Source organism: Drosophila montana, unplaced genomic scaffold (genome assembly GCF_035044405.1).
Source record: "Drosophila montana isolate Dmon_TW-CO22-7 unplaced genomic scaffold, ASM3504440v1 contig_3733_1, whole genome shotgun sequence".
NCBI lineage: Eukaryota > Metazoa > Arthropoda > Insecta > Diptera > Drosophilidae > Drosophila > Drosophila montana.
Window position 1 is genome coordinate 950909 of NW_026998620.1, and position 20280 is coordinate 971188.

General features: G+C 40.7%; 2 protein-coding genes across 2 annotated transcripts; one reads left to right on the forward strand and one right to left on the reverse strand.

Annotated features, from left to right (window-relative positions):
• The first annotated feature begins 2283 nt into the window (after nt 1-2283).
• On the forward strand, nt 2284-18961 carry SIFaR (SIFamide receptor). The gene is made up of 4 exons (XM_064694046.1): nt 2284-2695; nt 11474-11573; nt 17085-17726; nt 18190-18961. The coding sequence occupies exons 1-4, from the start codon at nt 2299-2301 to the stop codon at nt 18959-18961; spliced, it is 1911 nt and encodes a 636-aa protein (XP_064550116.1). The 5' UTR covers nt 2284-2298.
• On the reverse strand, nt 11618-12160 carry LOC135436451 (uncharacterized). Its single transcript, XM_064694045.1, has 3 exons — nt 12123-12160; nt 11921-12060; nt 11618-11864 (listed from the first exon to the last, which is right to left on the reverse strand). Exons 1-3 carry the CDS (start codon nt 12132-12134, stop codon nt 11714-11716), a joined length of 303 nt encoding a protein of 100 aa, XP_064550115.1. The 5' UTR covers nt 12135-12160; the 3' UTR covers nt 11618-11713.
• Nucleotides 18962-20280: the final 1319 nt, after the last annotated feature.

Below are 20280 nucleotides of genomic sequence, written 5' to 3' on the forward strand. Positions count from 1 at the left end.
GCAGCAAATTGCGACCAGTGTTGCCAAGCGACACCTTTAAATAACAAGCCAAATCTAGTGTTGAAAAGAAAGCCAAAGAAAGCTAAATTGACAAGCTGTTCCTTATAGTGCACAATTTAGGGACACAAAAATTAAAAAAGCTAAAGTTTCTTTCAAGTAGATCGAAGGGTTTATCCAAAAATTCCCTTGTTAATTTAAATTGTGCTATTGTCAAGTGATGAACAGGGTTGTCAATACTTGACATTGAGCTGTCATTTAATAATAATAATAACGATAATAAATAAAAATAAAAATATAATTATATTAATCAAATAATATTACCTTCATACGCAAGACATACGCAAAAATAATATTGGAATATTTCTTGTAACACCCAAAAATTGCTAAATCAGCTCAAAAATGGATAGCATAGTGATTTGAATAATTTTGAAAATAGTGTAATTTAGCTAGAAAATTTCAACAATTTCGAAAATAGTCAAATTTAGCTACAAAATTTCAATAATATTAAAAATACATAGTCCAATTTAGCTAGAAGATTTCAACAATTTCGAAAATAGTCCAATTTATCTAGAAAACTACAACAATTTCGAAAATAGTCCAATTTAGCTATAAAATTTGAACAGTTTTGAAAATAGTCAAATTTAGCCACAAAATTTCTATAATATTGAAAATAGTAAAATTGAACTACAAAATTTCAATAATGTTAAAACTAGTCCAATTTAGCTAGAAAATTTCAACAATATTGATAATTGTCAAATTTAAAGACATACGCAAAAATAGTATTTCAATATTTTTTGTATCAGCTAAAAAATCGCTAAATCAGCTTAAAAATAGCCAGCATAGCGATTTGAATAATTTTTAAATAAGGTTGAATTTGCCTAGAAAATTTCAAAAATATTAAAAATAGTCAAATTTACCTAAAAAATTTCAATAATATTAAAAACAGTCCAATTTTGCTAGAAGATTTTAACAAATTCGAAAATGGTCTAATTTAGCTAGAAAATTTCAACAATTACGAAAATAGTCAAAATTAGCTACAAAATTTCAATAATATCAAAAATAGTCAAGTTTTGCTACAAAATTTCAATAATATTAAAAATAGTAAAAGAACTACAAAATTTCAATACTATTAAAACTAGTCCAATTTAGCCAGAAAATTTCAAAAATAGTTAAATGTAGCTAGAAAAACAGCTAGTCAGGCAGCTATGTTTGAAAATAGCCAAATTTAGCTACAGAATTTCTATAATCTTACAAATAGTCAAATTCAGCTGGAAAACAGCTAAACTGTCAGCAATGTTATAAAATAGCCAAATTTGGCTACAAAATTTCTATAATCTTACAAATAGTCAAATTTAGCTAGAAAACAGCTAACTTGGCAACACTGTTAGCGAGTGTTGTGCAACAACAATAAGGCGAACCCCCCTCTCAACACACACACACAGACACACACACACACGCTCAAGTTAATTGAATGTTGCCTAATTTGATACAGCCACGAAAAACATCTACATATCCTGCAAGAACCCAACTAGAACTGGAACTGGAAAGGCGAAAAATTTATATATATATATATGTATATATGTTTTGTCAGCAAAATGCCAAGTGACGCCAATTTTATAGACTTTTTCTAAAAAACACCAACAAAATAAAAATACGCAACAGCAACAGCAATAAATTTAATAGAAATATAGATATATATATATACGACATTAATACCGGCGCCAGATTTAGCTGAGCATGGCGGTCGGCGGACGGATTCGGAAGCGCAAACACAGAAGCCACGCGGCTGGCGACACGCCGACGACAACAGCAGCAGCAGCAGCAACAACAGCGACAGCAACAGCAGCGACAGCAGCAATAACTAACAGCAGCAGGGACACGCCGGCAACAGCGGGGCTGGGCAGGGGCTGGCCCATGCTGGAGCAGAGTGATTTGCTGGAGGATGTCACACAGAGCGCTGGCGAAGCTAATAATTTCACGCATAATTTCGTGGAATTGCAAAATCTCTTGAATTTCAATGATGTTGCCGGCAGCAACAGCAGCAGCAGCGACAACAGCAACAACAGCAGCAACAATGTTGTCGGTGGCAGCTTCTCGCCGAGTGCCATTAAATTGAGTAACGGGGCCATTACGGACACACTTCTGGGCACCATCTTGACCACGGCAACGGCGACGGTGGCGCCCGCCGCCAGCTCCTTGATATCCAGCCTTGCTGCTGCCACAGCAACAGCAACAACAACAGCAGCAACAGCAGCAACAGCAGCAGCAACAACAGGCAGCAGTTCGCAGGCATTTGGCATGCCCGGCGCCGTGGTTGTGGCGGATGCCACCTCGTCCAGCTATTATGCCAGCCTGCTGAACATGTCGCCGGCAACAACCAGCCTGATCACGGCGGCAGCTGCGACCAAGTCCTACAATGATAGCTTGCTGCGCTGGGATCAACTGGATGGCAATGTGGACTTTGGCTTCGATCCGCTCTATCGCCACTCGCTGGCCATGTCCATTGTCTATTGTGTCGCCTATATTGTGGTCTTTCTCGTGGGACTCATTGGCAACAGCTTCGTGATTGCCGTCGTCCTGCGTGCCCCACGTATGCGCACCGTGACCAACTACTTCATTGTCAATCTCGCCATTGCCGACATCCTGGTGATTGTCTTCTGTCTGCCCGCCACGCTAATTGGCAACCTTTTTGTGCGTAAGTACCAACTCGGTTTGTATATATACCAGAGATTATTTACATATATATATTTAAAATTGATTGACTGATTGACTGACTGACTGTTACCATTTGATGGACTGACAGAAGGAATCACAACTTTATTATCAAAGAACATCCCTTGCCCTACACCTTTTGTGATTTAAGTGTTTGTCATGACTGATTGATTGACTGATTGATGATCAACACAAAATCTAACCCGCAAGATCAATTATTTAAAGTAGTTATATTTTGTCCTGCAACTATTTGTTTTGACTGATGGAATGACTGACTGATTGATGATCAACGCACAGCACAAACGGAAACTCGGAGGAAGCTATATGACTGACTGATTGACTGACTGACAGCGCTCAAGCCCAGCCGTAAGAGCTAGCGGGCTGTTACCTTTTGATGGACTGACTGAAGCACTAACTACTTGCTAATCAACCCCTGCCTTACACCTTTTGTGTTTTAAGTGTTTATCTTGATTGATAGATTGACTGATTGATGATCAAAACAAAACCTAACCCGCAAGTCCTAGCAAGATAAATTATTTAAAGTAGTTATATTTTTTGCTGCAAATATTTGTTTTGACTGATGGACTGACTGATTAATAATCAACGCTCAGCGCAAACGAAAACTCCAGGGAGCTATATGACTGATTGACTGATTGACTGACAACGCTCAGGCCCAGCCGTAAGAGCTAGCTAGCTGTTACCTTTTGATGGACTGACTGAAGGACTACCTACATGATAATCGATGAACAGCCCTTTTTTTAGACTTTTAGAGATTTAAATGTTTGATTGACTGATTGATGATCAGCACAAAACCTAACCAAATTTTTTCACATGAGTATCCTTACATACAACTTTTTGTATATCAATAATAAGCAAGTGGAGAATTCAACCTCAATGTCGGAAAACGCGTGAAAATCCGTACCTAATTATTTTTTAATCGATTTGAAAAACAATTTTCAGAGCTATAGATAAAAAATCAATGCATGACTAATTCACCCTTTCGTAAAATCCACGCTCTAGCGTGGAAGCGTGCGCCCAAGAGGTACGATAGTTAAATTTCAGAGCTCCATATGAAAAATAACTTTAAATGTGCTGGAAAATGATAGGAAAACGGATTTAAATGAACAGCAAAAAATATAAATACCTGCCATATAAACATATAGTACAAATCTGTACGATTTGTATTGCTTAATAGCTGGCCCGAGATTTATTAGCTGCTCATTAGCGCTTTTCTTGGGATCGTCTCGATTTTTTCATGTCCTTTTCTTGTTTTCCTTCTTTCCTTTTTTTTTCGTTGTGGGCCACGCATATTAACCGGATTTATGTTTGGCAATTAATCGAGTCGTGGATTAGGCCCGGCGTATGCGCAATTTGTCGACAAGGAGCATCAGGCTTAACGCTAATGGCTACATAAATACTTCTGGCATACGAAGTGCTCAAATGAACTAAATTTCCTCTGAAATATTATCGTGCATTATCATCAGTTTTATGGCCCGCCCGCCCAGCCACAGGCTACATTGAAATTTCTCTCATGCAATTGCCATCAGTTTTTACAGCCTTGGAAATAATGTGGGGCGCAACACAGGAAGGAAGTACGTCCGACTATAATGAGTTCATCTAACCAAATCCGTCTCTCCGCTATCTAACTGAAAACTTTGCCATGTTGCACGAAATGCCAAAATCAACTCGGTTTCATAATGGCTTTTGCCAAGTTGTACTTTTGTTTTTTTTAAAAGAGACTCGACCGTAAAATTCAGCACGAGGTTATAGCCCGACCCAATGCTAATAAAAGCGTTCGATAGTTCAATATCTGCCGATATCTTGCACAGCAATTGAATGAAAATGATATAACTCATTTTACCCGTATAAAAGGATACTCGTCGAATTGGTTCACAGTTCGAGCTTGTGTCTTGCCTAAAGGTTCGGCTCATGAACTATTATTGAAAGAATTCAATTTAAAGATTTTAAAAATATATAGTATATATATAATATTTGATATTTCATATATAATAATAAAAATAAAATTTTTATATAATATATATGTATATAATAATACCAGATCTCAGGTTCGGTTGGTTTCTGAGTTGGATTTAAAGGCTCAGTTCATGAACCAGTTTATTCCGCTTTTGGTTCCAACGTTGGTTAACTACATTTTTCCAATTATAATGAAAGAAATCAATTTATAAAATCTAAGAATATTTTAAATATTTTCGGTTGATTTCTGAGTTCGATTTAAGGTTAGGCTAGGAACATGAAAATTTCAATACTATAAACAATAATAGTACAATTATAAAATACGTATTTTTTGATATTAAAAAATATCTCAAAATCTCTCTCACATAATAAAACAGAAAACTTGCATAAACAAATATTTGCTTAAATAATTTCGGTACTTTTCGCTTTAATATTTAATTTAATTACATTTTGCAGCCCCTTTTTTTTGAGAGGAAATAACTTTTGAATATTTTCGCAGCTAATATTCCTAATTGAGCCAAGCTCGAGATAGGCCCAGGTATTATGCACACATACATACATTTAATTATTTGTATATTTAATTAAAGGCCCTTTTTTTTGAGCCTCACGATGGGCCACAAGCCACAAGCCACTTGCACATTTGGCCCCAATAAACGAGGTTACGCATAATTGTGAGGGTTAAATTTTAATAAATTTACATCACCTTGCAGCTAACTGTCTGTCTGTGTGTGCGTGTGTGTGCGTGTGTGCGTGTGTGCGTGTGTGTGAAAGTGAATTGTCAACTGGCAGCTGGTTAAATCGACTGTCACAGAGCGCTTCTTCTGCTTCGGTTGAGAAATTGCATGCAAATGATCAAAATCCTTCAGAAATCAAATGCTGATTGCAAAATGCCTGACATCTCAGGGCAGGGCAGTCCCAGACCCAGTCCCAGACCCAGTTCCAGTACCAGTTCCTCGCCCACCTGCCCAGATAATAATAGTAGCAGCAGCAGCTACCTCAACGTTAACTCACCTGGCCGCATTTAGGCTTACACAGTTGGCGCCAACGTTTGCCAATTAAATGCGCTGCCTTAGAAAATGTTCACCAAGACACACAGCAGGGCGCAAAGGTGTTGCTTACTTGGAGAGAGGGGGAAAGAGGGGGCAAGAGGGGGTTGCACAGGTCGATGTGGGTTGGGTTTCTGAGTGGGTTCGCGTAGTAAACGAAATGAACCGAGCAGCAGAAAGCGAAGCGAGCGAAAAGCTGAATGAGCTGTGTGTGTGTGTGTGTGTGTGTTGGAGTGAGCATCAGTGCGCACTCGCGCTGTCTCTCTATCTCTCTCTCTCTCACCCTCGTCTGCTGTTTTTTGGGAGGGGGGGTTGGCCTGAAGGATCATCGACACAGAACTGACCTAATTTCACAAATTCAACATAGGCGCAGGGCGGGCCGCGGGCTGCCCAGCGTTTAGTGGGTCACTCTCTGCATGTATGTGTGTGTGTGTGTGTGTGAGTGTGTCTCTGTGTGTGTGTGTGTGTGTATTGACTTAGGTTGAGGCAAGCTGAGGCCCAGACCCAGACGCAGCTGCATAGGCCCTTTAAGGCAACAACAATAAATAAATTGCGACAGCCCTTGGGCTATTATTGAATTGCTGGCATTTTGACTTGTGGGCGGAAAATAGCAAAAGAAAAATTGCCCCATCCCCCCCCCCATTCACCACCCCCTCGCCTCGCCTTCGCATCAAGCTAAATGTCAGCAGCTGCGAGACAAGTTAAATGAAATGGAATTGAACTTGGAGCTGCAGGAATTATTATGTTTTGGCTAGGGGTTAGTGCTTATATAATAAGAAGCAGCAGCAGGCCCAGTGGCTTAGGGGGGGTTAGCAAGGGGGGGGGGGGGGTTGTTAAGGAGCTATCATTATCTAAGCACACACACACACACACACCTGTGCCTCCGTATTGCAGTGGAAGGTTGTTTTGCATTCAAGGACCTTTCGCTTTGCGGCTGGATGAATTGACCTAAATATTTTGCTCGGCAACCTAATAGTCAGGGTTATGCACACACACACACACGCACACCTGTGTGTGTGTGTGTTTACCTGGGCAGGGCTGTGCAACTTCAGGCTTTATTTATGTGTGCGCTGTGAAAAACCAATAAAATGCGAAATGAATTGATTTCGCCGAGCGGAGTGGCAAAACTTGCCACCTTGCCACCTTGCCACCTTGCCACCTTGAGACACGGCTTTGCATGTCCTTCCCACGCCACTTTCTAATTGGATTTTTATGGCATACGCTAAGGAGTCGTTTTTTTTTTTCGTTCGCCTTAAACCATTTTACAATGCCAAATTGTCGTGTCACGTCTTGCTTCATTAAATGCGGCATTTGATTTCTTTGGGCACACGGTGCGTATGCGTAATGCAGCCTCAGTCCATGCCTGCCGCTGGCTGCTGCTGCTGATGAAGTCATTTTTCTTCACTTGCCGATTGTATTTTAATTTAGCTGCTACGTGTCAAGCAACAGCTACCAGTTCGATGTGCCTGATTGCTTCTGGTTGACTGTGGCTTCTTCTTTTCAATTTGGCGCAGGACGTGACGCAGCCGGCGATAAACATAACAATAACGCATTTTCTCTAAGTGTTATCGTCCCCCCCCCACCTCCATGGACATCTCACGGCCATTTCAATCGAAGCCACGTCCAGGCAAAACGACATTGTCAGATTTGTTCCAACCGATTATTTCATTAACTTTATGGCCTTACTTTGAACGAAGAACTTAACCAAAATCCAGCTAAGCGTCGCCAAACAATGCAAAAAACCGAAATCCCATTAACTTGGCCTACGACAAAAGTTCGCGCAAAGTTTGCCTCAAAAGAAAATTTAAGCAAATTGATGCTAGAAAAGTTAACTTTGGCAGACCGAAACACTTGAATACCCTATCAACAAATTTGCTACCAATTTTAAATCCCTATCAAAATATTCCAAATAATGCAAAGTAATTAAATCTAATTACCTTAGCGAAAAAGTTTCCATATCACAATATTTGCGCACTTGAACAAATTACCCGGCTTTGGTTAAAGATAAAGGACATAATATCTTCTTTTCATCCGATTTAAGATGAGCTTAGGAATATTTAAATTTAAATTAAATAAATATATCTCAAAATCTCTGTCACATAACAAAAACAAAGAAAACTTGCATAAACAAATCTTTTTCGTTACTTTTCTCTTTAATATTTAATATATATAAAATATTTTTAAATGTAAAAAAATTCAACTAACTTAGCGAAAGGTTTTAATTAATGACCCAACTCTATTTATTAAAAATTAATTAATCGCAAATGTAGAAGATTTTAAAATTTAATTTCAAGTTGATCGGATTCGTTTTCCACTTATTTTCCACACATTCAGGTGGAAGCCCGTCTTAGCTCTCCAGTTTCTACGATATTGCCTGTGCGCTGATTATCAATCAGTCAGTCAGCCAATCAATCATTAGTCAGTCAGTCAATCAGATTAATATACCCCTAGGAAGGGTATCAGAAAAGCTAAGATGAGAAATCTAAAGACTTCTTTGACATTTAGCTGCGGGTCAAGGCGCATTAAAAGCGAGGTCCGCGCTGTTTAACTGGAAATATTGATGGGAGTTTATCAGCTTGGGCTCAATATCAATATTGTGCGTGCAAGTTAATAGCCGTAAATATAAACTTAAAGCCAAGTTTTTTTGGCAGCATATGTTGTCGCCTCAACAAGTGCTGCCACGCGCATAAATATATCCCCAATTCGCACTGGACTCAATTCGATTGGGTTCAATGTGAAACTTGTGTGAAAAGTTTTTGGGGTGAAAACCAAACTTTTATACGAACAATATATCAAGCACAAGAGCAACAGACGGAATAAATAGCTAAATATATTAATAGCAACGGATATCACTTGAATATATCTCAGTCTGTTGCACTTGCAGTTCGAGAATGTGGCCAAAATCTATTTAAGCCCCTGTCAAGTGTCCAGATGTGTGCCCACGTGGCCAGCGCGTCTGTTGACTTGGCCAAAACAAAGTTCAGTTCTGGCTTTGAACGCACAAATAATAATAATTTTTGTATTTTTATGTGCCAAGTCACATTAAATTTGGCCCGGCGCACGGTGCGTATGCATAATAAAAAGTCGAGAGCCAAACGAGATAAGACAGGCGAACGAACAACGAGACAGGAAATTAGCTGTAGCATTTTTTTTTTGGGCCCCTGACCCTCATCTATGCAACGGGACGGGGGAGTTATTAATATAATTTTTATTTATTTTTTCGAATTTTCCGAGTTCGTTGAACTCGGCATTTGTGATGATGTGTGCGTCCCTGCTGCAGTTGTTGTTGTTCTGGTTATTAGCACCTTTTAATTGCCATTCGATTTGTTGTCCTGTCATCAACCTTGGCGACGTGTGCTACAGGGCCAAATGCCTTGTACCTCCCCCCCCCCTCCTCCCCCTCCACACCCGCCCGCTTAGAGAACCTTGCGTTTTAGAGCCTTTTGTGTCTGACTAAGTTATTTGCTGGCAGCATCAAATTCATAACGCAGCAGCCAACTATAGAAAATACACTCGAAGAAGAAAAACACACTTTGCTAGGATTACAATATGACAGATAGGGGAACATAGTATATCCTTTATTCTAGCATATATCCTTGTAGCATATGCTTCACAAGGCTGCAAGCACAACAATTGTTTGCGGTTCGGAAACTTATTTTATTCATGAACTTAGGCTCGCTTTTGTTTAAGCAGCCATATTTGAGTTTAAGCCTTGCTTCAAGATATTATTCACATTTATCAATTGAACAGCTAAATTTTATATAATTTTTACTTTATTATTTTATATATATTTTAATTGATTAAAAATAGTTCAAAAGAAAACTAACGAATTTCACACTATTTATGGATATACGAATTTAAATATATAATATATCTATAATTATATATATGTATATAGTAACTCAGACCAGGTTTGGGTTTAGTCCTTGACTCAACACATTTTTCACATTTATCAATTGAACTATTTAATTAAATATAATTTTTACTTTATTACTTAATTTAACTTTATTAATATAATTTAATTTAATAAGATTATAACTTTGTTATACTTACATATTTTATAGCCTGGTTCCACTATGCTCAACATTTCTTACATTTACAAACTTCAAATTCTGGGATTCCATTAGCACGTGCCAATTGTCGGTAGAATGTGATTGGCAAAAGCATTGCACAAAAAAAAAACGAATTATTCGGGGCTAATACCAACATTTATTGCAAATGTGAAAAATGTATTTTTTTATGGGAAAACGTATAGGCAACATATTTCACATTTTTCACATTTTAAAAAATGTAATAATATGTTGACAGTGGAATTAGGCTATTAATTGATTAAAAATAGTTAAGTTTCATATTCAAGAAAACTATATATACGAAAAGAAATATATAAAATATATATATATTTTCATATATATATATATTATGTCTTAATTTGAGTGCAAAATTTTAATTTATTTTCTTCAAGTGCGTTTGCTTTGAATAGGTACAACATTTAAGGAGGTATTTAAGAATTTTTATACTTAACTCTTTGAATTTCTCAGAGTGCAATACAACAATTCCCAGAGGACGGGAGGGAGAGAGAGAGAGAGAGAGATAGAGAGCGAGACAGAGTAATGTGCTGTAGTCTAGGATTCAGGAATTTCAGTTTTAAAACAAATGTCAGCTCAGGTTAAGAAATTTCTCAGCTTGTTCTTGATTAAAGTACCAAATTCCTGGCTGCTTTCGCAGAGTGTACATTCCATGAGTGTGTGTGTGTGTGTGTGTGTGTGCCTTTATAGACAGAGACAATCATGTCTTCCATCAAATAGAATAAAGGGAATACAAATTAACTTGGCCAGCTGGGGGCTGTTGGCCAGGGGCTGCGCCCCCCTTCTGGCAAACAATGCCTCACGCTGGCTTCTTGGCAATCTGAGACTTGTCACCAAATTATGAATGATATGCAGCACATAAATCTCAGTCAGCAAACAACGATAACGACGACGACGACAACGTGGACGACCAACCAAAAAAATAGACAAGTAATAATGGCTATTAGCCAAAGTCGAATATAAGATACCCTTAAAATAAGAGTGAGGAGAATTGAGGAAGAAATGGGAAGGATTTATATATAACTAGCTTGAGCTGTGATCTTTTTAATAATAATAAAATATATATAGACATTTCAAAAAAAAAAAAGAGAAGATATCTTTTAAGTCCGATAATTCCATATGATCTAGGCTCCTATATAGGAAGCATATGCACACGAATTTAGGCTCAATTCTATCGAGACATTTTAAAATGAGAATTGGGAAGTTTTTAGAGAAGATATTTATATATATGTAGCTTTAGCTGCCAATATTAGGTAGGAGAGATCTTTTTAATAATAATAAAATAATTATACTTTTTTACCATAAAAAAAAAAAATTGAAGATATCTTGACAGCCCGATTATCTTAATAGTAACTTCATGATCTATATGATTATAAATATTCAGATAAGTATAATATATAGGTGCAGCTTATGTCTTCCTCTATGCGTTACACATGACTTGACCAATCTAAAATACCCTCCAGAAGGGTATAAAAAGCATTGAACGTTAACCGGGACGACCGCAAACATGGCTAGGCCAGGACCACCACGACGTGTAGTAGACATAGACATGACCGAGAGTTACTCAGCATAATTTGTGCATTGTTTATGTACAATATAAACACCCTTACTAACCACACCAACCCCCCACCCCCCTCCCCCTTTCTTTCATTCCAGCGTGGATGCTCGGCTGGCTGATGTGCAAGTTTGTGCCCTACATACAGGGTGTCTCCGTAGCAGCTTCGGTTTACAGCTTAATTGCCGTCTCGCTAGACAGGTAAGTCCAAAAAACAAAAAAAAACACCTTGAATTTACGTGGCTATGAACTTTTATTGCCGCGGATTTGGGCGGGATCTGGGAACGGGAACGGGAGTCGGGCGACGGGCATTGGGAATTGGGAATCGGGCTTAGGTTATCTTAATGATGCACAACGACAGCGGGTGCGGCATGATGCACGGGCACCAGGGGCACAATGGGCTTCACGGCATGCACGGCATGCACGGCGACCACGGGCTTGGCGACAACGGGATGCAGAACCTTGACGGGCGCCGGATGATGCACCACATGCCTGGAAAGCAAATGCGTGAAAAATGCGGCGTTTAGTTTCTGTTGACAGGCACTTACGAGTGCACCGAGTGGGCGCCATGGTGTATGATCGGGCTGTGCACCACGGCGGGATGCGCGGCGACAACGGGCGCCACGGCTACTACGCCGGGATGCGCATAGACCTGAGCGGCGGCAACAATGGCAACGAGCACGAACAGCTGTGGAGGAAGACCTTTAACTAAGTAGCCAGGACGGGAGCCGAGTTCCCCGGAATACTCACAACTTTGAACATTTTGTAGGTTGGTTTTTTTGGTTGGTTTGTTGTTGGGTTTGTTGAGAGCTGAGCAAATGTTTTGCAACTGTTGTCAAATGTCGCGTCGAGTCGGGCTTTTATAGGAGCTTTGGAGAACTGGCTTCAAGCTAATTGCAAAAGTGAACGCCGTCAAGCTCAATGCAAGCCGGCTGCGACTGGGAAAACTGGAAAACGGGTAACCGATTGTCGCCGTCTCAAGATCAAGTTCATAGCTCGCCTTGTCCGTATTTGGCATTAGGCGGCAAATATATATTCAATTTATTTTTATAGAATGTTCGTAGACTTTGTTGCGCTCGCCTTGTGCCGCATTTGAGCTCGCCTTGTGTTTCCTGCTCCATACAAAATCAGGCAAGGGTGTCGCTGGCCCAATAGGCCCAATAGGACATACCCTGTGTCCAGCTTTGCCCAGCAAGCTTCTTCCTGTTTCTGCCTTTTCCATTTCAAAAACATTACAAAAATTCGTTCTTTAAAAATTGTTCTATTTAATCGCTGATTGTAATATATTTTACGGGACTTAAAGTTGGCTAAAAGTAGGTTTCCTTTCAAATATTTATATTCAGGCCGGGGCCTCCCAAAATCGATAAGTATCGATAAGTCTTGAGAGCCAAATTGATCGATTGTTCTCGTAAGGCAAACACATATCGAGCATCTTTTATGTTTTGAATATATATAAGATTCTTGATATGTGTCTGCCATACGAATAGAATTGTTTATTTTGGGTCTAAGAAACGTATCGATATTTATCGATTTTGAAGTCGATAAGTTTCAAGAGTTTAAATAATCAACTCTTCTCATATTGCATACACATATCAAGAATTTTCAGGGCTTGCTTATATGAAAGATTCTTGATTATGGTCTAAGAAACGTATCGATATTTATCGATATTGAAGTCGATAGGTTTCAGGAGTTGAAAGGATCAACCCTTCTCGTATTGCATGCATATATATAAAGAATTTTTCATGGTTTGTATATACGAAAGATTCTTAATATGTCTTGAAGGTCTAAGAAACGTACCGATATTTATCGATTTCGAAGGTTAACTCACAGTTCAAGCCTTAAGTTGTCTGAGCGTCGGACCAGCAAGCTATAGTTCGGTGGTTCAAATCCAGATTTAAATTGTTTTATTTGTTTATTAAATTAGTTGGTTTACACATAAACAGAAAGCAGCGAGCTTACAGGATCTTCCTCTATAGTCGAAAGTGAGAGAAGGATTGGAAATTTGCAAGTGGAAAAATGCGAAGGTCGGACCAGCAAGCAGTAGGTCGGCGGTTCAAATCCAGAAGTAATTTTCAATTGTTGTATTTGTTTATTACATTGTCATACTTCAGCTCCAATCAGCTTTAATATACCCCTTTTGAAGCATTTTCGAATGGGTAGAGTGTATAACAAAGCTACGACAGATATCTTGACAGCTCAAAGCTATGCGCATAAAGTCAGAAATCCTGCGGACAGTTGATTTATCAAGTGGTAGTAAAACGTTTTGACAACATTTTGACATGTGTGTGGCGAACAGGACCACGCAGGAGCCACAACAACTGGGATAATCAGTGGCGCCGCTTTATGGTGCAGCTCTCATTTATATCAATTTCTGTGGGACAGCTTCTCCACAGCCAGGCGTAGCTGCTGCTGTTGTCATTATTCAGCGCCAAAGGCGACAGCCGGGCAGCTGCGGGACATATACTCTATCATTGGATCATTTGGTCAAGCCACACACGCAGGCCAGGCCCATGTCCCTTGTCCCTCACATTCCTTTGTATTTTACGAGCACTCGTAAAGTGATGCGAAATTTAAGATTTATTATCTGTATGATGAAACTGAAATCGGCACGCAATGTCCCGGATTTAAGCGCTCGACATCCTTGCTTATCACTCGCTTAGCCAGTGCCATTTAATTAGGGCTCTCCGTTTTATGGATATGCATTGGCAACTCTCATCCCCCGCCCTCCCTCCATCCCTTGATAAATATTATCACAAGATTCATATACATATAAACCCACATACTTGTGGTCTTATGCCAATGACTGTGCGGCTTTTGTGTTTGCGGCAATTTCCGTGTGAGTTGCCCAAATGTCAACCATAAAATATTTCTTATTCTTCAGTTAGTTTTAATACCCTGTATGCTAAGTGGTAGAAGTAGATCGTTTTTAGATCTTTATCTATCCACAAGATAGTGTTCAGGAGTTTAGTAAGATCGAAAATGTGATTAATAAATTTTAAATATTAATTAATATATTTTTGCTTATTTAATCAATACCCTGTGAACATTGCAGCTGTATTTTAATTGTCTAAAAGCAAGTAACTAGCAGGAGACTTATTCAAACCCGTAAAGCATGCATACTCCTTAACAGCATCAAAACTTATGTCCGGAACAAAGATTCGATAACTTTTCGGCTAGTTCGTGAAATCGATAAATATCGATAATATATAAATATATCTCGTCTTATAGCACATGTTAGTCAATAATTCTTGATAATTATCGAAAACCTTTCGGCATTTTCGTGAAATCGATCAATATCGATATCCAGCAACAATATTTCGAGAATGTCTTGCTATAAATAGCAAATAGGCATCAAATTGGGTACGCAGGTTGTTCTATAGCAAACGTTAATTAATTGTCCTTGACTTCGTAAAAAGGAAACTTATTAAAAGAGACTTAATCAGGATTCTGGGGATATACGTAGGATATATAAGTGCCAGCTATAGATCCTCAAAATGAAAGAACGATCCACGCTTAAGTAGACAAATAATTCAATAATAAATTCTTCTAAAAGTAAAAAGAGGAATCGGTTCTTAAAAGGAACAACAAGCGGCGACAATGCATAGCTGGCTACAGGGTATCTGCGAGTCGAGCATTCCTGCGACAATGCACAGCTGGCTACAGGGTATCTGCCAGTCATGTATTCTGGCGTGCGACAACGCAAAGCTGGCTACAGGTTATCTGCCAGTCATGCATTCTTCCCTGCAACAGTGCAAAGCTGGCTACAGGGTATCTTCGAGTCGTGCACTATCGCCTAGAGCACTCTGGCCGCTCCTTGTGGCTAGATGATAAGGCCATAAAGAAAGCCAGCCTGGAGCATTGCTTGGCTGCTTGGGCCAATTATGAAATTTGTTGTTTCTTTATGGAAATGACTTTTGGGCAAAAACTTTTCGCCAGCTTCCGTTTGGCCATAATTCAGAATATTTAATCACATATCCAGCTGCAGATCGGACAGGCTGGCCATTGTTTGACCTCCAAGTAAAACTCAATTAAGAAGCACCAAATCCTGCAGACAAATTATGTTAATGCAATTGCCATATCTGGCTCTATATATATATCTCGCACGGTCCATTGTTGGTCTATAAATAAACCTTATGACAATTTGATATTGGCTTTGAAAAGTTGTGGCCGGACCCTAATGGAATTACCGTTTGTGCTCCTTATCAGCCAAACGTTCGCCCTGCCAGACGCCAGCCAAAGTGGCCAAAAAATAGTACAAAGGCTGCGCCCGAGCGGGAATGGGAATGGGAATGGAAACGGGAGCTGTAGTTGGAGCCGTAATTATTTGGTTTTGGGCGGGCCCAGACTGCAGCTCGTCTTCTTATACTCTGGGAACGTGCAAGATGTGTGTGGAGGGGTAGTTTGGCTGTGTCCAGCTGTATGTCACAGGCAGAAGTAGGCTACTCTGACGCCATAAAGCGCATATCTTCCATGTCTTACCATGTTTGTCGGTGGATCTTTGAAATTGAGATATGATTTATGAGATTGAGATATGCAATTTATGAGATTGAGATATGGCAATTTAGAAATAAGATCCTCCTATGGCAGGCGTAGAATAATGTTGTTCTAAATCAAACCTAAATAACTGGGCTCGTTTCTATGAAATTTTTCACAAGAATATTTTTCGATTTTCGTATAGAAAACATAAAGAGAGATTCCCAATATTTGTCTATCTGTAAAAGCTATAGCCTTGGACCTTTGAAATTTACACGCATTTGGAAGCCATATTAATGTCCTAAAAATTGCATAAAGATCGGACAACAGGCACCGAAGTTATTAAAGAACATACATTCCCTAGAGTGCGGGTTAGGCCGTGGGTCATAGATTTTACACCTATTTGGAAGCCATATTTATGTCCCACACATTTCATAAAGATCGGACAACAAGCACCGAAGTTACCGTAGAACATATATGTATGTTCTTAAATTAAGTACAAATACTACTTAAAATAACTTCTTTTATATTTTTTGTATTTTTTGATTCAAGAATTTTTGTACTTACTTAAAGACCTTTCTAGAGCTTATATGAAATTATTTACGAATCACGCTTAATTCAAGAGTTTTTATCTCGATTCGTATAGAATCAAGTACAAAAAGTCCACCGTTTTTCTCGCTGTGTACAGTCTCTTGAGTAGGGGCTCAGGGAGAGAGAGAAACCAACTTCTACAGAAGAAAATTAGAATGTTATCAAGCTCTGCTGGCTGCAGGGTATCTGCCAGTCGAGCACTCTCGCTTGTTTTGCGGCTGGTCTATCGAATGGGGCGCCATAATAAGTGGCTAGCACTAAGCCAAATGAAAACCCGCAAGAGTCCTGCCCCTCCCTATCCCTTCTGCTAGCTGCTGCTGCTCTTATTCAAATTACGCTTGATTATGGCAGGCCAAGTAAAAAATGGTGAGCATGGGGTATGCGGCGGGGATATGCGGGGGGGGGGGACGCACACGTGTTGTCGAGTTCAATAGACGGGATTGGAAAGTCGAGCAGTCAGCAGAAAAAGGCTTAACGGATGCGCCGCTGCGATGGCATCCAGCGTGTTGCGAATTAATCAAGGCTAAGATATTTGCATGGCTCGTCTTTCTTTCTATTTTGAAACCGTGTCGTCATCTCGCCATTATCCTTGACGGAGAGGCGGCATCGGCAGCTGTTTAAAGCTCTTTGTTGGCACTTCTCTTGCAGGTTCATTGCCATCTGGTGGCCATTGAAGCAGATGACAAAGCGACGTGCACGCATCATGATAATCGGCATTTGGGTAATCGCATTGGTAACCACCATCCCGTGGCTATTGTTCTTCGATTTGGTGCCCGCGGAGGAGGTCTTCTCGGATGCTCTCGTCTCCACCTATGCGCAGCCGCAGTATTTGTGCCAGGAGGTCTGGCCACCGGGCACCGATGGCAATTTGTACTTTCTGCTGGCCAATTTGGTGGCCTGCTATTTGCTGCCGATGTCGCTGATAACATTGTGCTACGTTCTGATTTGGATCAAGGTCTCGACGCGCAGCATACCTGGCGAGCTGTCCAAGGACGCACAGATGGACCGCATGCAGCAGAAGAGCAAGGTGAAGGTCATCAAAATGCTGGTCGCCGTTGTCATATTGTTTGTGTTGTCCTGGCTGCCGCTCTATGTGATTTTTGCGCGCATCAAGTTCGGCTCGGACATATCGCAGGAGGAGTTCGAGATACTCAAGAAGGTGATGCCGCTGGCCCAGTGGCTCGGCTCCTCGAATAGCTGCATCAATCCCATTCTCTACTCGGTCAACAAGAAATATCGACGCGGCTTTGCGGCCATCATCAAGTCGCGCAGCTGCTGCGGCAGACTCAGGTGAGTGTCCATTCAATTGTTGAGTCCTGCATCGGATAAATCATTCAATCAAACTCGCTTACTCGAACCGACAAGCCCGGGCTTTTGAGTATCGAACTTACCAGACAAAATATCCGAAGCCATTCAATCAATGGAAGTTCGAGCAACTCGAGTCGCAACATGTTCGACGCGCACATTGTTCGGTACGCACAAAAAACGCTTAACTCAAACACAATCGACATAGTTAAGTTTCTCGATCTGGTTGCACCTATTTTACGATTGACTAGAACTTTCAATTAAGTCGATCGACTGCAATTTTTGGCTGCAACTCGAACAACTCGAGCCGAAAATTTGATTGATTCGTTCGAACGAAACAGTTGTGCGAGTACTCGAAACGCGATTCGCTTAAATCGATGCAGGGCTCTAGTTGATCCATCATCAAATATTCCCATAACTTACCCACTTAACCCTCCTCCATTTGTAGATACTATGACAATGTGGCGATTGCCTCGTCTACGACCAGCACAAGGAAGTCCTCGCACTATCATCCGAATGGCTCGCGCAAGAGTCCCAGCAGCCCGGGTCTGAGGAAGACCAACGCCGTCTCGTACATTTACGAGCACAACTCGCTGCGGCGCCACAATCTGATGATGAAGCAGGACAGCAATTTGTCGCAGCAGATGCTGCTCAAGCAGGACTCGCACGGCTCACGGCAGTTCCTCATCAAGCAGGAGAGCTCCTGCAGCGACGCCTCCGGCACGCGTCGCCTGCTCTGCCAGCAGGACAGCAACGGCAGCAAGGTGTCGCTCTCCAAGCAGGACTCGATTGTCTCCTACATGGAATCGCGCCGCGTCGCCGCACTCGCCGCCCAGGAGCGCTCCGTGGACTCGGCGCTCACCCAACAGGATACCATATCGATTGAGTCGCGTCGCGGCGTGGCCACAGCCACGCCCGCATCCCTGCTGGACAAGCGGCAGAAGTTCGTCAAACAGGATTCGGTGATTAGCTTTGTGGACCAGCGACCGGAGCCACGGCGCCATCAGCTGGTCAAGCAGGACTCGGTCATCTCGTTTGCCGACCAGCGACGCGGTCTGCTCCACAAACAGGACTCGCTGATGACCAACCGGTCCAGCGATGCGCCCACACACCATGTCTCCATACTGAAGAAGACCGATTCGCAGCTCAGCTACGGCACCGGCACCTCCTCCTCCTCCTCCTCCGCCTCGCCCCGCCGCAACGTCGAGCTGTATGAGTAGGCCACAGATTGAGCATGAATATATCTATCTACACACACTCCCACACACACACACACACACACACACTCGAACACCAAATCTTGGAGAGCGGAGCAGCAGGATGAGGGGCACCGCCTGCCAGACTGTGATAGAAGTTGGCCGATTGCTGGGAGCTCAGAGCCAGGCGGCAGCCGCGCCAGAGGTCGGACCAATTTGTTAACGGGTTGGGTTGGGGGCGGAACTTATTAGGACATAGACAAGAAAACCAGGTTGGCCCAGTTAACTTCGGCATGCCGACGATTTAATACTCTTGCAGACTTGATAGCTTATGTTTAAAAACAGTAAAAAATAAATATTAAATTTGTATGGTTCAAGCCGGTTCAAACTCAATAGGCCTGGGTTAAGATATCTTGAATGAGAAAAAAGTAGTTGAACATAAAAAAAAACATTTCTTTCGATTGTTCCTTTGGCAGATATATGATATAGTAGTCCGATAAAAATGGGATTCTACTTAGTCTATAAGTCTTGGGAAACAAAAAAGTTTCTATACACACCTTTTTTCTAAGACAGATCGCTTCCATGGGAGTTATATGATATAATAGTCCGATGGGAATTATATAAAATAATAGTTCGATGTTGATGGGATTTCGCTTTCAATTTCAATAGCATATTAAATCTTGTAATTGTCAAGTGGGTTTAAGAATTTTTAAATAGAAAGTTCTTCAGGTAACTAAAACTGATTTCAATCGAATGTTCCTTTAAGATATAATATGTCGCAGGACTTCTCTCCGTCGTCAAAGCAGGATTAGCTCAGAATGAAGCTAGCCTGACAAATTGGAGAACCTTGGTTCAAATGCCCGTCAAATATATAATTTAATAAAGTATTTTTTTTTGGCAACAGCGACATTAAAAGCTTTTTAACAAAAAAGTATATCTTAAAAAAAAATAAGGAAAAAATATAACTCCGCCCTTCTATGAACGATTTATTTCCGTGCGAAGTATGTCGTTTCCAAGCGTCATATCTCCGCGGAGATGTCTTTTTTAGATCTCGGCGGAGATATGTCGCTTTAAAAGGCCATAATCTAGCCAGAAAAAGCGACATAATTCCGCAGACAAAATAAACTGGGCGGAGATATGTCGCCTATACAATATAATATCGATTTAAAACTGAGACTAGTAAAAGTAACTACCTATAAGTACTTACAACTTCATCCGAATCAAGAATATATATGTATCTTAAGACAAAATCGAAATACCCTCTGCAAGTGTATAAACACAACTGGGATCGCTTAGTTAGGCACACACACACACACACACACACAAGAGAGAGATACACGCAA

Bases quoted from the DNA above. Each gene is read 5' to 3' on its own strand.
- SIFaR (XM_064694046.1), top strand. From the start codon at position 2,299: ATGCCCGGCGCCGTGGTTGTGGCGGATGCCACCTCGTCCAGCTATTAT. The intron at 2,696-11,473 runs GTAAGTACCAAC...CTTTCATTCCAG, and splicing joins AATTGGCAACCTTTTTGTGC to CGTGGATGCTCGGCTGGCTG. The intron at 17,727-18,189 runs GTGAGTGTCCAT...CTCCATTTGTAG, and splicing joins AGCTGCTGCGGCAGACTCAG to ATACTATGACAATGTGGCGA.
- LOC135436451 (XM_064694045.1), bottom strand. The intron at 11,865-11,920 runs GTAAGTGCCTGT...TTTGCTTTCCAG, and splicing joins GGCGCCCACTCGGTGCACTC to GCATGTGGTGCATCATCCGG.